Here is a 15218-nt window from a genome sequence, read left to right as displayed (position 1 = left end):
AAAACTTTTCTATTTTCCCTCTCTTTCTTGATAATGGAGTCCAGAACATTTGGAAGTAGAAATTGATTCTGCCAAGGAAAATGAGAATAAATATTTCTTAAAGAATACTTTGTGACCCCTTAGAATAAACGTCTATAACAGTATATCAGTTTTCTTAATACATAAAGGAGAATACAGACCTTTGAGATCTGGTCTATTTCGTATACCCACTGATACAAAGAAGCAATCCATATCAACATGCATTATACAGCTCTGAGGTCTGGGTGAACTCAATACTGACATAGCTCCTGGAAGGAAAAACAGAATGTTCAAACCCCAAACTAGTTTTTAATATTTAAAAAAAAATCAGGTCTGGTTAATTTTAGAAATTACATTTTTAAATGCTTACAAGCAGAATAAAGTTTTAAAAAAATACAGATTCTATAACAGATTACTTCTATCACCTCAAGAGAAATCAAATTTCAGTTTCTTTGGCTCTAGAAATAATTCAGAGATACAAATTTAGTTTCCAAACAGAATTTAAAATCAATTGTGAAGACATCATGTTTTCCTAGTCTATATTCTAACAAGTCTCCAATTAAAAGTCTGTCTAAATGCTTATCTCCAAGTTATTTCTGTGGGCTGAATGGTTTATAAAAATGTATAAAGATGTTTTCATATATTTAGTTCCACAGACCTAAGTTACTTTAGATGATTACTATTCTATGCAGTAACAACATTCCTTGGTAAGACAGCAGTAAAAACTGCTGTTATTGAGTGCTCTGTAAGTAGGTGTCAGGCACTGTTTTAAGAGGTTCACATGTATTAATTTATTTAAATTCTCACAACAACACTATGAGAGAAGTAAGATTATCCCCATTTTGCAGATTAATAACTTGAGTCATACAGCCAGTAAGAGGCTGAGCTGGAATTCAATCCCAGGCAGTCTAATTTCAGAGCCCCATAAGCCACCACACTTGTAAAAAGTGATGATCTCATAAAGGAATTTTCCTCTGCTAGATTTAAGAATAACAGTACTGAGGTTAATCTTCATAACAGGCTTCCAAAAACTTACATTTACTCCCCAAAATGCTGAGACAACTCTATTTACCAAATTGTGACTGTGAAAGAGTTTACCTTGTTCTCACTAGGTGCAGGGCACCGGACCTTTGTTCCTATTTTCTGCCTGTACTGTCACTTGTGTGCCGACAGGAAACTGAGACTCAGAGAGGTGAACTCACATGCTCTGCATCGTAAGAGTGGCAGAGCCAGGATGTGGACTCAGGCTATTACCTAACTCCAAAGCCAGGGACTTCCTTGCTACCCTCTATATTCCCTCGAGAAATCATTTATAAAATAAACCTTAACAATTGTAAGTCTGCTGTATAAAAGTATTATACACACATAATGCAAACAACTCAAAATAATGGTTTTAAAGATTCAAGTCACACAGAATGTATATACTAAGTGCCTACTGAATGCTTTCATACAACATAAAAATCTCTCATCTTATTCCCATTCATAGAACTGATCCATAATAGCTCTTTGAAGCTTTCAAAATTAAACGACCTTTAGGTAACAAGGCCAAGGCATGATAAAAGGAAAATCTAATACCTATAACATTATTTTGAAATATCTCATAAATAACAAAAAGCATTTGGAATACATCAAACACAGCAAAACATAACAGAAAAAACCCACATGGAGAGGTTCTATCACATTGTGAGAGAACCACGAGCTTCTCTCTGCACCTCAGTTTCCACAGCTATAAATTAAAGGGTAATACTAGATAATCTCTGAGATCCCGCCCCAGGGGGAACCCATTTAATCCATAAAAAGCAACTAAAACCTCAAACCAGATACCAATTTATAATGACAGGCACAGAAATATAGCCTGTTATTGTTGGTTTTGTTTGTTTTTGATGACAAGAAAACTATTTAAAAAACAAAATACAATTAACCAACCTACTTATATGTGAAAATACTTAACCTCACTAAAAGCTTACCACTATACTTATAATAGCTATTATGACAAAGTTATTTAATTATTGATAAATCATTATGACGCAAGCTTTTAAAAATTAACAGTTACTCTTACCAAACCAATTCATTCTTACAGGAGTTTAAGCACTGAATATAAAATATGCTATATTTTACAGTTCAAAACTTCAACAACTGATAAGGTCTACAGGAGGAAAGAATGCTCAGAATCCCAACCTCATTACTATTTAAATTACCTAAAAATGTTCACTTGGCCACACTCAAATCTAATTTTGTAGAAAATTTTTAGTAAGAAAGCTTTCTGTCATCTGTTATACTCACTGTTACTTACATAACCTGCTATGCCTAGAGACTTCCATGTTACAAGACCTTAGTATTGATGAGAATACCAGTGACAGATTAAGAACGAAATGATCAAGCATGATTGTTTCTTAAGAAAACAATATTAGTAAGTATCTACCTGGGTCAGTTACAACAAATGCAGACCTGCCTGCTTTCATTTTTTTTAACTTTTCCCTTCCTGGAAAGATACCACTACTTTGTCTCTGCAGGGTATTGACAAACTCAGTCAATTCGCACTTCCACGTGGAAATGTGGTGCAGTCTCGAGCGAGAGTAGAAGTCCGAGATGAAGCGGCAGGGCCTGGGTGGCACAGAGGGTGCCGCCTTGCTCGGTGAAGGGACTGAAGAAGTGCTCTTTGTGCTTGAAGGCCCCTGAACAGTGGCGTGGTGAGCACCATTGACTCGAGTGTTGCTGTGCAAAGGTGACAGGGAGAAGGAATTAGTTCTGTGCGGATTCCGCAGAGCATCTGTGCTTCTGGTGCTTTGCTGGGACTGTTGCTCAGCGCAGTCTCTGAAGCCGCCGCCGCTCCTCTCGGCTGCTTCCTCCTCATGGGCAGGGTCGGGGGACAGGCTGCTGGCAACACCGCTGCCCCTGGGCACCAAGCAGTCCTGTGTCTTTAAGGCACCGTTAGAGCTATGAGTGTGTCCGTTGCAAACGGCACTGCCATCTCTGGGATGCGGAATTCCGTTCTGTTTCCTTCCTGGGAAGAAGGGCTCCGGCTCCACAAAACCCAAGTCATTATCTGCACCTTCTTCATTCCAACTGTTCACTCCATTGACTCTGACTTCATTTTCCGTCTCAATCTTCTTAATTATGTGATTTCTAGGGCAGGAAAAAAATTTGTTTAAATGAATAATGTCTGACTTTCAGGCTAAAACAATTTTCCATTTAAACGCTATCTTAGTGGTACACACTTTAATATTCCCTCCACCAAATCTGAATGATTAAGCCACAAACTTTTTTTTCATTATTGCTCTTCTAATAAAAGATAATTCTTTGCTAAACTGAAGGAGCAAGGTAACTAGGAAAATTCTAGCACATTAACAGCCTTTCAGGTTTTTGTTTTTGTTTTTTTAATTTCAGAGACTCACAGAGAAGAAAATAGAATTGGATCTTTTTCAGACTGAAGAAAAATCCAAGAAACTCTTTTCAATTATTTTTCCCACTATAAATTAACTGTAATCTGTAAGCTTTAAATACCCAGTTTGTAGCACAGTGTCTGGCATTTACTAGGTAGTCAGTAAGTATTTGCTAAATTAATACAATATGAATTAATTCCCGTAAAAATGGGTAAGAAACCTTATCTGAATTCTTATTCCTCTTTTTACTTTCAGTTTTATGTAAGGCACTGTTCAACACATTCAATCCAATACTGCTACAATCCTGAGGCTCCTTACTTTCCCCCAGGAAATGACTGACAGACTATATTCACTAATCCATTAACAGGGTCAAACTGTTGCACAAGTAGATAAAAAGTAAAAAAAAGGTCAATGTGTATGGTTAATTCAATAAAATTCATACCTAGAAAAATGAGGATGTTCGCCCTATTGACAAGGGAATTAGCATTTCATTTCTAAGAAAAGCATTATTTAGATGCCAGGGTGGTAGGTCCAAGGCAATCTGGACCAAGTGTCCTGATGACAGGTTTATAAATGCAGTAACTATGACAAATGTTATGTTAAATTCACATCCTGGCTCTTCTAGATGTCTGCTTGGTAATGCTCTGTAATAAAGACAAGATTCATCTGCATTCAAAAGAATCACCTAAGTAACAAAAACAGAAATCTGAATTACAAAGCAGTAATTCATTCTACTTAGAAAAGTCCACAGCATTAGTCCAAGTATAGTTCAGGCTCCACATGAGGGTGCCACATGCAGCACCAAGGCACAGGTGAGATTACTACGGCATTACCAGGTTTAACCTAAAGTTCCTGCTCCTAATACCAACTGGGTACATTAGTCATGACAGCCTGACTGCACAGCAAACCACGCATGAGCTGGATGCGAAACAGCACCAGCCATTCCTGGGTTGGCTCTGGCTCTGGCTGACCAACTCATGGAATCTGACAGCCAAGTCTGAGTAGGTCCTGTCCTCAAAGATGATCCCACCAGTGAAAGAGGAAAAGATGACCAACGGGAAACGATTAAGAGAGGAAGGAAGGAAAACCTCATTTGATATGTGTCAGAGAAAGTCTGGCCCTTGAGACTGAGAGCAAGGGAGCAAAAAGTCACATAAAGGAATTGCAAAGAAATTTATTAAATGCACTGAACATGCCAAAAATAAAGAACACAGAAAGCAACAAAAGTAAAGTCAGAAAAGTCTTAAATCTAGTTTTCTATGTCATAAATATTAAGGTTTTTTTACTAGCAACACATGCAACAGAAATGCACACATTGGCAGAAAACATACTGCTCATACCCATTCTTTCTGCACTACGGTGTTTCAGCCCAAATGGACATTTATTAAGTAGCTGTACTAGAATATATCACGAGTGGATATACATTCACTAGGCAACAGCATAAATGGATCAATAATTTAAATCTAATAGGTAAATTCTTCCTAAAATCAACACAAAGAAGAATTTCAAAAAAACACACACATATGTATTTTCTTTTATTAGTGAAGAAAAAAATGAAGTTGTATATTCAGAAGCTTTTCTGATATTATTTGTACACCTTGATGGTACTAAAAAAACAAAATTAAATGTTTTAGGTAACATGAAAAACAACTGAATACACTTATAAGTGAACCTATAAGTTAAAGAACAAATGACAACAAAACTACAGAAGGTAGTGACACTGGATCATCCCAAGTTAATTAGACTCCTGGTCTTTTAGAAAAAATATTATCAAACTCCCAAAGCAAACAATTTAATAAATAAGGGGAAGGCTAATGATAATGAACCATGATAATGAACTACTACCTGATACACAAGTTAAGGCAACACACCAATTAACTGTGAAGCCAATTTACCCAGGATTACTGCAATTAAAACTTAAGTCAAAATATTTTTTAAAATCAGACACATGGAATAAAGTCTAGATTCACCTCTAACTCTATAACCTTGAGGGTCATCAACTAAATTTTAATTGATATAAAATATTTACCTATTTAGAATTGTTACTGATTTAGAATTTTTCAAAAATAACCTAAAAGTGTTAACATTTTCATTACCTGTCTTTCTATGCAGTAGCACACAGCAAAACTTTAGCTGGAGTAGTTAGTTCAGTTTTTGAGAAAGCAATAGTCTATGGCAAATTACTTGTGTCAAAAATAGTTACTGCCATGAAAACCCATGGAACATTTTACTTCTAATAATTTAAGATCCATTGGTTTAACATGGGAATCTAATGAGAGTGGAAAAGCTTTCTTGTTTACATTTTATTTATGAAACTGTCATGATAAAAATAATTTTTAGGTAAGACATGCACGCCTGTACTTCAACAGGATTAATATAGACGAATAGCCAGTTTTTATGTTTGTCTCTATCTTCAGCAGAGCAGGGGCCGTTCTCACTGCTAAAAACCAGCTGTGTAGTCTCCCCCAACCTAGACAAACTTACACCCTGTCGTTGAGCTGTTTGGTGATGCTGCTGGGACCTGGTACAGGGTCCTCAGGTTTGCACACAGGATTAAAGTTGAGACCTTTCTGCGTGGAGGACTGCTTGCTGTACAGCTGATATGGAATGTAGGACAGGAGTCGTCCAGCTTTGATGCTAAAATAAAAAAGTAACACCAATTTAAGAGTTTAATACTTGGGGAAAAGGAGCTTCACAAAAAATGAATGTTCTCAATGACAGGAATATTTCACCAACAACATGCCATCTCTTTTCCTAGTTTATTCCTTTTCCCTTTGTTTTAGTGGTCCTAATACAACCTTACTTATTACACACTTAAGAATGAGACCTTCTGCCCATGAAAAGACAGGTCTGAAATTTTAAAAACTAGTAGCCAACCATCTCATGTTGAGGAAAAGAAAATAGACTATAGAGTAGGATGAGAAAAACTTCAAGCACAGAGTTGGACTAGTCAATATTGTAATCGTCATGACTTTAATATTTAACCACAATCTTTCCCCCCCCAAAATTCACACAGAATCATCAAGATTTTCTCAAATCCTATCTCATATATTAAATTTTTCCAGAATAAGGGAACTGGATGAGGATTCCCAATTTCCAAGATTCATGTTAGGTCTATTAAATGTGAAAAACTGTAAAATAAAAGGACAAAATAAAGAATCTCAACTGTAAGATTAACAAATAATTTATACTATCTTATGTGTGTAAGAGTGACAGAGACAAGGCCACTTGAAGACAGAACTCTGAGAGGGCAGAAGCTATCATATATATCTATATATCGTCTTCCAAATGCTCACTATATATGCATCAAACACCACCTGTAAAAACGAGGGGAACAGCAGTATTATAATACTAGATTAACTGACACTCCCTAATGCCTATTATACTTCAGAACTAAAACTGATTTGATTAAACCGAGTTTTGCTTTCTAATAAACTGAGTTACACATACGGTTACTGTATCTTTAAAAATACCATTTTAAACTCAAATTTTAAAACAGCCAACTAATATGCTTAGGCTAACATCCAAATTTTAAAACAGGCTCCTTAAGTATCAGGAAATATTTCAAAGCACATGTGTGGCTTTAAACCTAAAATATATATTAAGAAAGCCATCCTTTAATTATTTAGAAGAAAAATAATACAGTAAAATACTTTTCTTATTATCTGACAAATCCAAGAGTTTTGACATTTTTATTTTCTCAAAGCACACTCCACAGAACTTAAAAAAAAAAAAAAGACTGAACTGGCTTAAAACAAACAAAACCAATTTAAAATATTAAGTCAACAATTGTGAATACAGAAAAACATACTGATGATATACCCTAAAAATGAAACTATACCATATTATAGACTATGTCCTTTATGTAATTATATCAATATACAATCCCACCTAAACTGCCTTCAACTTTAGGCGGAATTACTGAATATGCTAAACTACTAATTTATGACAGCTGAGAACATACTAGTGACAACACACTTCAATTTTCATTTACCTAAATAAATTTACCATCAGGCTAAAAGTTAGTTTTATCAAGATTACAGATTACATTCAAATACTAGAATTAAAATCCTAAAATTAGACCGCTTATTAATTTACTTTATTCTTTTTAAAAAATTTTTATTGGAGTGCAGTTGATTTACACACAATGTTGTGTTAGCTTCAGGTGTACAGCACAGTGAATTTTACTTTATTCTTTTATCAAACTAACTTCACTTCCTTTAGCAACTGGTCTTAACTGCCTGGCTATGGACCTTTGTCTTCTTAGTTATTACCTATCTTGCCTGCTCTCCCACCCTCAGAAGCAGAGGGACTTACCCCTAACGTTAGCCTTCTGCCTCCTTCATGACACACAGCACAGCTGTAACTAAGGGGTAAGTGGAGACTGAAACTGTGCTCAATATGTCAGCTGCACATCTGAAGTAAGACCAACGTGCAATGAAGCCAGGACACGCCCCATTATCATGCTGGCTTCCCCCATCCTACTGACAGCTTGCTGGGTGACCCAGACGCTACAGGTGCTCTCTAAACTGACCATACACGACTCCTAACAACAGTCACCCAGAACCTAAGGCTTACATAACTAAGTCCATGGAGACTGATACAAAATAAGAGCCAATTTAAATACTGCAGTCTCTAATCAGACATCCTCAGAGATGCCCAGTAAAAGAAACTAAAGCCCAGTGCACTATAGTAACGTTAGACAAGAAATTCTTTTAATTTCAAGCCCAAACCACTATACATCTGTGTACATTCTTAATTATCCCTGCTTATCCATTTATCCATCTACAGATATATGGAGAGAAACATTATCTGATGGTATATTTTTAAAAGATCTTCTTTTACAAAGTCTCTCAGGGATTCATTTCTAACGTTTTCTAATTTCACTGTTTATCCTAAGCACAAAGGAGCTGTATTCTATATTTTCTACCATTCTTCTTACCAAAAAAAAAAAAAAAAAAAGAGCCAAACATCAAAACCCATATTTCAAAACCAAATGGAGCTTCACTTTACCAAAATATATTACTACATGGTTTCTTTATATACTGAGCTTTCTTCCCACGTACACTGAAAGTAGATTCTGATATATATGAAAGAGCTTACATTCTATACAATGTATCAGGCACATACTCATTGCATGTGAGATATTCTCTTCCTTTGAGGAGTTTTAACTCTTGGTTTGTCCTATAGCCCCAGTAAAGTTATCTACAGCAGAACTTTGTTCTTTAAATCATTTCCTATTTCCTATGCTGAAAATGAATTTACACGGCCAGTTATAACCAGAGTCTGGGAGATTTTGCAAAAATTAAGATACAAGAAAAGTCACTAAATTTCTATTCCAAACTTTTTATTGTTAACTGTAGCAATAGCATCTTCTTTAGATGAAGCAATTCTGAACATCAAATGTTTGTATGGTTCCAGTCAACATCCCAGTCGTTCTCTATTAGAAAAACCATATCTGACACTGTATACCCATCTGCCCATCCATTCACGCATCTATCCTTCTTCCTCATTCAAAAGTGGATTTAAGGCAAGAAAGGATCTAATTATGTGCTAAGGACAAACTGAGCTGTTTTTGCCTATTATTCTACCATTAAGCAAACATTATTCTTTATGCATTCAAAATTAAAATTCGCTTTGCCACCACCTCTCCCATTACCCAAACTTTCCAACCACTCACCAAGATCCCACAAGCTCAGAAAAGGAAATAACAGCTATGAACATATGTATATAACTTTTTGCCCTTTATCCTTCAGGGTCCAGATTGCTTTTTAATTTTTACTACAGATACTGAGAGAGTTAAGCTATTCATATTCATTCTTTAGGTCCTGAAGACCAAGACTCTATTTTCTAATAAATATTACCTACAACAAGTCATGGGGTGGCGGGGAGACTGAAATGTGTACTGGTTAATTGGCCAAGTAAAAATAATTTGAGAATTCTGTAGTGCTGTGAGAGAAAAAAGTAAACGACTCAAGATTAATTTTTTTTAAGTCAAATCTATACCAGAAACTAGAATCACACACATTTTCTACGAAGAATAAACTGAGGCAAGACACACAAAAAAATAAGGGGAATGAAAAAAATCATGAGATAAAATTGCAACCAACTTTTGAGTTGAGTAAGCACTAATATTGACAGAGTGTAATTAGAAACAAAGTTTCAGTCCATAGGAAGTATGAGATCTTCAGAGCATCACGAGTGTGTGACAAACGTGCTAACGTTACAGGTGGGAGCTTAGAAAGAAAGGACACACTCACTGGGAGCCAGTCACCCCCCACGAGAAGAACCGAGTTGGCAACAACTGGACCCTCTCATCTCACAGCAGAGCCCGTGAGAATCCAACCAGAGGAGGCAGGTTCCCACGCCACCGAAGACTCAACACAAAATGAACGAGAACAAAATGGACTCGGAATAACTTAGGACCATGTTTTCAACTGTGCTCGGGCCCGATGAGGCAGTGAGGTGAACCACAGCAGCTTCCGTAACTACGTCACACTTCAAATTTCAGTGTAAAATTGTCTGAAGAAAAGGATTAAGAGAAAAATTTGAAAATCACTAACTTATACTATACTGTACTATATACAAACATAAGATTTACAAAGCAAGGCCTTCAGTAACAATCTCAGACCTTAAACTAACGCACACAGGCTTCTCATTAAAGGACTCCCCTGCCTCTCAGAAGTCATGACCCCATAATCATGCCAATATTAACTCAGGTTTAATGGCACCTACACAGACACCAGGGAATTCTAATCAAAGCAAAGTAATCATCCTGCACACTTATAAGTGGTAGTCACTTTTCAAACTGCTCAAACTAAAAACAGGAAAACTAATTATAGAAGAGAATATCATGTATGATCCATTAAACGGCTAATATAATGTTCAAATTTTTAAGTATAATAAAATCTCATTAAAACACTGCTGAGAAGGAGAAAAGATGAAGACGACTGGGATTAGAGTGTGAAAGAAAACAGCACTGTGATTTAACGTGGAGGAGCCCATGCTTATGACATCGTAGACACTGGGCATTTATTTCATGTATTAGGGTACAGCCCAGACTGAACCATTTCCACATGGGCCAACTCACCTATAACAATTTAATTAAATGGCAAAGAGCAGACCCAAATACGAGTCAGAAAATCTGTGTTCTGAATTCTTGGGCAAATCAGTTAACCGTATTAGCCCTGCCTTCTCATATACAACATAAAGCAAATAAGCCACATAACCATGATTCCAAAGTCACTTCAGGGGCTTCCCTGGTGGCACAGTGGTTGAGAGTCCGCCTGCTGATGCAGGGGACGCGGGTTCGTGCCCCGGTCCGGGAAGATCCCACATGCTGCAGAGCGGCTGGGCCCGTAAGCCATGGCCGCTGAGCTTGCGCGTCCGGAGCCTGTGCTCCGCAATGGGAGAGGCCACAAGGGTGAGAGGCCCGCGTACCGCCAAAAAAAAAAAAAAAAAGTAAAGAAAAAAACAAAGTCACTTCAGTTATTTAAAAACAGATAATTAAGCCTGACTTCAAACTAAAATAAAATCCATTAAGGTGTATTTTATAACTTGTAACTGTCTCAGGTGCATTTTTTATTGTATTATCTCTCTAGCAGCATTCAGCACAAGAAAGAAGAGCAGGTATAAAGCAAGAGCTGTAATGAAGACCGCCATTTTCTAAGCAAGTCAAGTCCCACCCAGCAAGAGCTCTTTTCACCACCGCTTTCCTTACCCATGGATCTTCCCCACCCCCTCCAAAGCCAAAGTAATATCCCCAGATCAAAATCCTTGCCCCGGCACAATGAAAGGATTGTCTTTAAGTGACAACACACAGTTACACTCTGGAATGATACTAACTTCTTATACTGAAAACTTCACAATTTACTTTTAAGAAGACACACAGCTAAAAGCTAGGTTCATTAATCCTATATAATGAATGGACAGTGGCTGGGTCCTGGGAACATAGCACAAAGATGTTCTAGGGATGGACCTTCAACTTAATCTGCCAAGGCTTAAAAAAACCCTCATCTATAAGAATATTTGGCTTTCCGGAAGACAAATGCACTTTGACCTTTTGGAATTTATTTTCTGATACTCGGTGATGTTTATAGAATAAAAATAAAATAACAACAGTAGCTTCTTACATCTTATGCCTCTACAACGCACAAGGCATTGTGCTAGGTAGTTTGCACAAATTATTCCTAGTTGTCACATAACCATAGCGGGTAGACAGCAGCCTTCTTTTACAAATGAGGAAACACGGTTCAGAATGGCTGCGTAACTATACCCATTACACAAGATCACAGGGACCCTGAATTGCTGAGTTGGGATGTGAACCCAGGTATGTCTCCAGAGCTCAAGCACAGCCTTTCCACTATAATACACTGCCTCTCACGAATCTATGCTGCTATATCTGCTATACAGAGGAACAGAACAATTCTATTTAATTATCCTTTTAAAAAATTTTTGGTCGTGCCACGTGGCATGTGGGTTCTTAGTTTCCCAACCAGGGATCGGAACCACACTCCCTGCACTGGGAGCATGGAATCTTAACCACTGGACCGCCAGGGAAGTCCCGAAACCTAACAATTCTAAATCTACTGAATAAATTAATGGAAGGTGTCAGAATTAATGAAATATAGGATAAGAAAAAAGCTCGGCAGTTGACTTAAAAAAACATAATTTCTAAGTTTGTTTCATCAACACTCCATTATACAGTCTGACCATTCTCTCATATACTGATTACAATCTATTCATAAAATTATGATTTAAACACTTTCACTTTTAACTTTCATAAATCTAGCAATCACTCATATGTATTATATATGAATCACTCAAGTTCTGGCTCATCACCAAGGTTCCAGATGACATGTTTAACCTTAGGAAGTTAGTATGAATGGCCAGCACTGATTTACAACACGCCAATTCCAAACCAACAGCCAAGGAGCCACACTAACTGAAAAACAGGTACTAATAATACTGCAAACTGCCGCCCACTCCTAGTGTTCCGGGTGCACGTTATCCTGATCTTCCTTCTTCCCCCACAGCATGTACTGACTTTTAACATATGACATAAATTTACTTATATACTGTTTATTATCTGTTTCCCCTTATAAAATGTAAGCTCCAAGAGGTAGGGGAGGGACTCTGTTTTGCTCACTGATGTATTTCCCAAGTACACAGAACACTGCCTACTCGTAACAGGTGCACAAATATTTGCTGAGTGAACAGCATGCTTTGTCAACCCCTCCCATCGCTGCTTCCTGCCGCTCACTTGAGTCATCTCCCTTAATTCCTGGGAGCTGACGTTGCAAGAACACTAACATCAAACCCCAGGCCACCTGAATCATCACGCGAGGCTAAGGAGCACAGTGGTGTTTCTTAAGACATGGATTACTCTCCACCCTTAAGAGGCAATACAAGTTAGATAAGGGTTTATAACAGAAAAAGTATTACAATTTTTAAAAGTCATTAATTTAATTAAAAATTAAACTTACCTTTCCACAATCCATTCTGGTCGAATTACTTTTTCTCCCTTTAACTCTTTAATTTTGGCATTAGGAAGATTTGTGGCAATGATGTGTGTTGTTTTGGATCTGGAATAATACACATGATATTGGCCTCCATGCAACATCATTAGCTTTCTCAATTCCTCAGCAGATGGATCTGTAAAATTAATAATAAAACATGTTAAAAGTTTTACATTAAGAAAGTAGAGCCCTAGCTGAACAATCCCTTAAACAGGATGATTTAAAGAACGTATCACTGGTACACCTTCTCCTTGGCTGTGTTGCCAGTAAGCAAAGTTGGGAGGAAAATCACAAAGTGATAGAGCTATTTTGCCTTAGCACATCCGACTCTCCTGGCTGCTAAAGGCACAGTCAACCAACACAAAAACATCTACTGCCAAGCAATGCCCAGAAAAGCAGATAGGCACCTCGAGTAATGAATTAAATACTGATAATAGAGCAAATATTTAAAAAATTTCAACCACATTTAGCTATATTGACCTTGACATTTTTATCTTATGTTTAAAAATACTTACTATGAGCACACTTACTGTAGAGCTTATTAGACTTTACTCCTGTGAAGCTTAATAACTTAAACTTTTATTTAAAAAATATAAGGGCTTCCCTGGTGGCACAGTTATTAAGAATCCGCCTGCCAATGCAGGGCACACGGGTTCGAGCCCTGGTCTGGGAAGATCCCACATGCCGCGGAGCAACTACGCCCGTGCGCCACAACTACTGAGCCTGCGCTCTAGAGCCCGCGAGCCACAACTACTGAAGCCCACACACCTAGAGCCCGTGCTCCACACAAGAGAAGCCACCGCAATGAGAAGCCCACACATCGCAATGAAGAGTAGCCCCCTCTCGCTGCAACCAGAGAAAGCCCGCATGCAGCAACAAAGACCCAACACAGCCATAAATAAACAAACAAACAAATAAATAAATAAATGTTTCTTTCAAAATGTGTAAAAAGATGATTGGCTTAAAAAAATTTTTTTAATAAATAAAATAAAAAATATAAGAAAAGTTAAAAAAATTTTACTCCGTTTCCTAATACGAACTTGTATCAAAGCCAAAAAATAAAGTTAACCAAAACAAAATAAGAATTGCAGACCAAGAAGCACTGTTTTTTCCCCCAATTTTGTTTCAGATTATTTTATTCTTAATAAAACTATAGAAAAATATCTTAAACAAGAATCAATGTGGTTTATGCTTTCCCATAAAAAAATGTCTGACTCACTAAAGTTATGTTATGACAGGCATTACTAGTATCACATGAAACTAATTATTTTCAATAGCTTCTCTATTTCTTTCACCTATTAATCTAAGGGAAACTCTGTACCACACTTCTCCTAGCAACAGCTGTACCTGGGGGTGAGGCTGGAGGTGGCCTCCACAGGAGGCTTGTGTATCTACTTTGTTATTCAAGCAACAGATTTTCTTTAAACACAAATGATACAGGTCCAAGTATTTAAATAAGTACTTTTATTATAATAACTATCTAATTCAGTGAGTTTTGGTCTTTAGAAGAAGAAATATGTTCCCTCTATACCGATTTTGGTAAGAGTTTTTATCATGAACAGATGTTGAATTTTATCAGACGCTTTTTCTGCATCTATTGAGATGCTCACGTGGTTTTTGACTTTTCTTTTGTTAATGGGGTGTATCACACTGACTGATTTGTGTATGGTGAACCATCCTTGTGACGCTGTGATGAATCCAACTTGGTCATGGTATATGATCTGTTGTGTTGTTGGATTCGGTCTGCTAATATTTTGTTGAGAATTTTTGCATCTATATTCATTAAAGACATTGGCCTGTAGTTTTCATTTCTCCAAAGAAGACATAGAGATGGCCAACAGGCACATGAAAAGATGCTCATCATCACTAATTATTAGAGAAATGAAAATCAAAACTACCATGAGGTACCACCTCACACCAGTCAGAATGGACATCGTCAGAAAATCTACAAACAATAAATGTTGGAGAGGATGTGGAGAAAAGAGAACCCTCTTACACTGCTGGTGGGAATGTAAACTGGTGTAGCCGCTACGGAGAACAGTATGGAGGTTCCTCAAAAAACTAAACATAGAGTTGCCATATGATCCAGCAATCCCATTCCTGGGCATATACCCAGACAAAACTAGAATTCAAAAAGATACATGCACCCCTATGTTCACAGCAGCACTATTTACAAAGCCAAGACATGGAAGCAACCTAAATCTCCATCAACAGAGGAATGGATAAAGAGATGTGGTATACACACACACACACACACACACACACACACACACACACACACACACACACACAGAGGAGT

At 37.2% G+C, this 15218-nt stretch overlaps 1 protein-coding gene across 5 annotated transcripts in view; it reads right to left on the bottom strand.

The window, feature by feature from the left end:
• REV1 (REV1 DNA directed polymerase) overlaps nucleotides 1–15218 on the bottom strand; it is an 84092-nt gene that overhangs the window by 33139 nt on the left and 35735 nt on the right. For 4 of the 5 annotated variants that reach the window (XR_010934336.1, XM_067704176.1, XM_067704175.1 and 1 more), the window contains 4 exons: nucleotides 12887–13055; nucleotides 5886–6038; nucleotides 2441–3144; nucleotides 180–287 (listed from right to left, as the gene is read on the bottom strand). Coding sequence is in view for 4 of the 5 variants with exons in the window: in XM_067704176.1 (XP_067560277.1) it covers nucleotides 180–287; nucleotides 2441–3144; nucleotides 5886–6038; nucleotides 12887–13055 (1134 nt within the window). In the remaining variant the exon portion in view is untranslated. The remainder of the gene's footprint in view (nucleotides 1–179; nucleotides 288–2440; nucleotides 3145–5885; nucleotides 6039–12886; nucleotides 13056–15218) is intronic. The other variant, XM_067704177.1, reaches the window with a different exon arrangement.

This window comes from Pseudorca crassidens, chromosome 14, assembly GCF_039906515.1.
Source record: "Pseudorca crassidens isolate mPseCra1 chromosome 14, mPseCra1.hap1, whole genome shotgun sequence".
Lineage (NCBI taxonomy): Eukaryota > Metazoa > Chordata > Mammalia > Artiodactyla > Delphinidae > Pseudorca > Pseudorca crassidens.
This window is presented reverse-complemented; position numbering and strand designations above follow the sequence as displayed.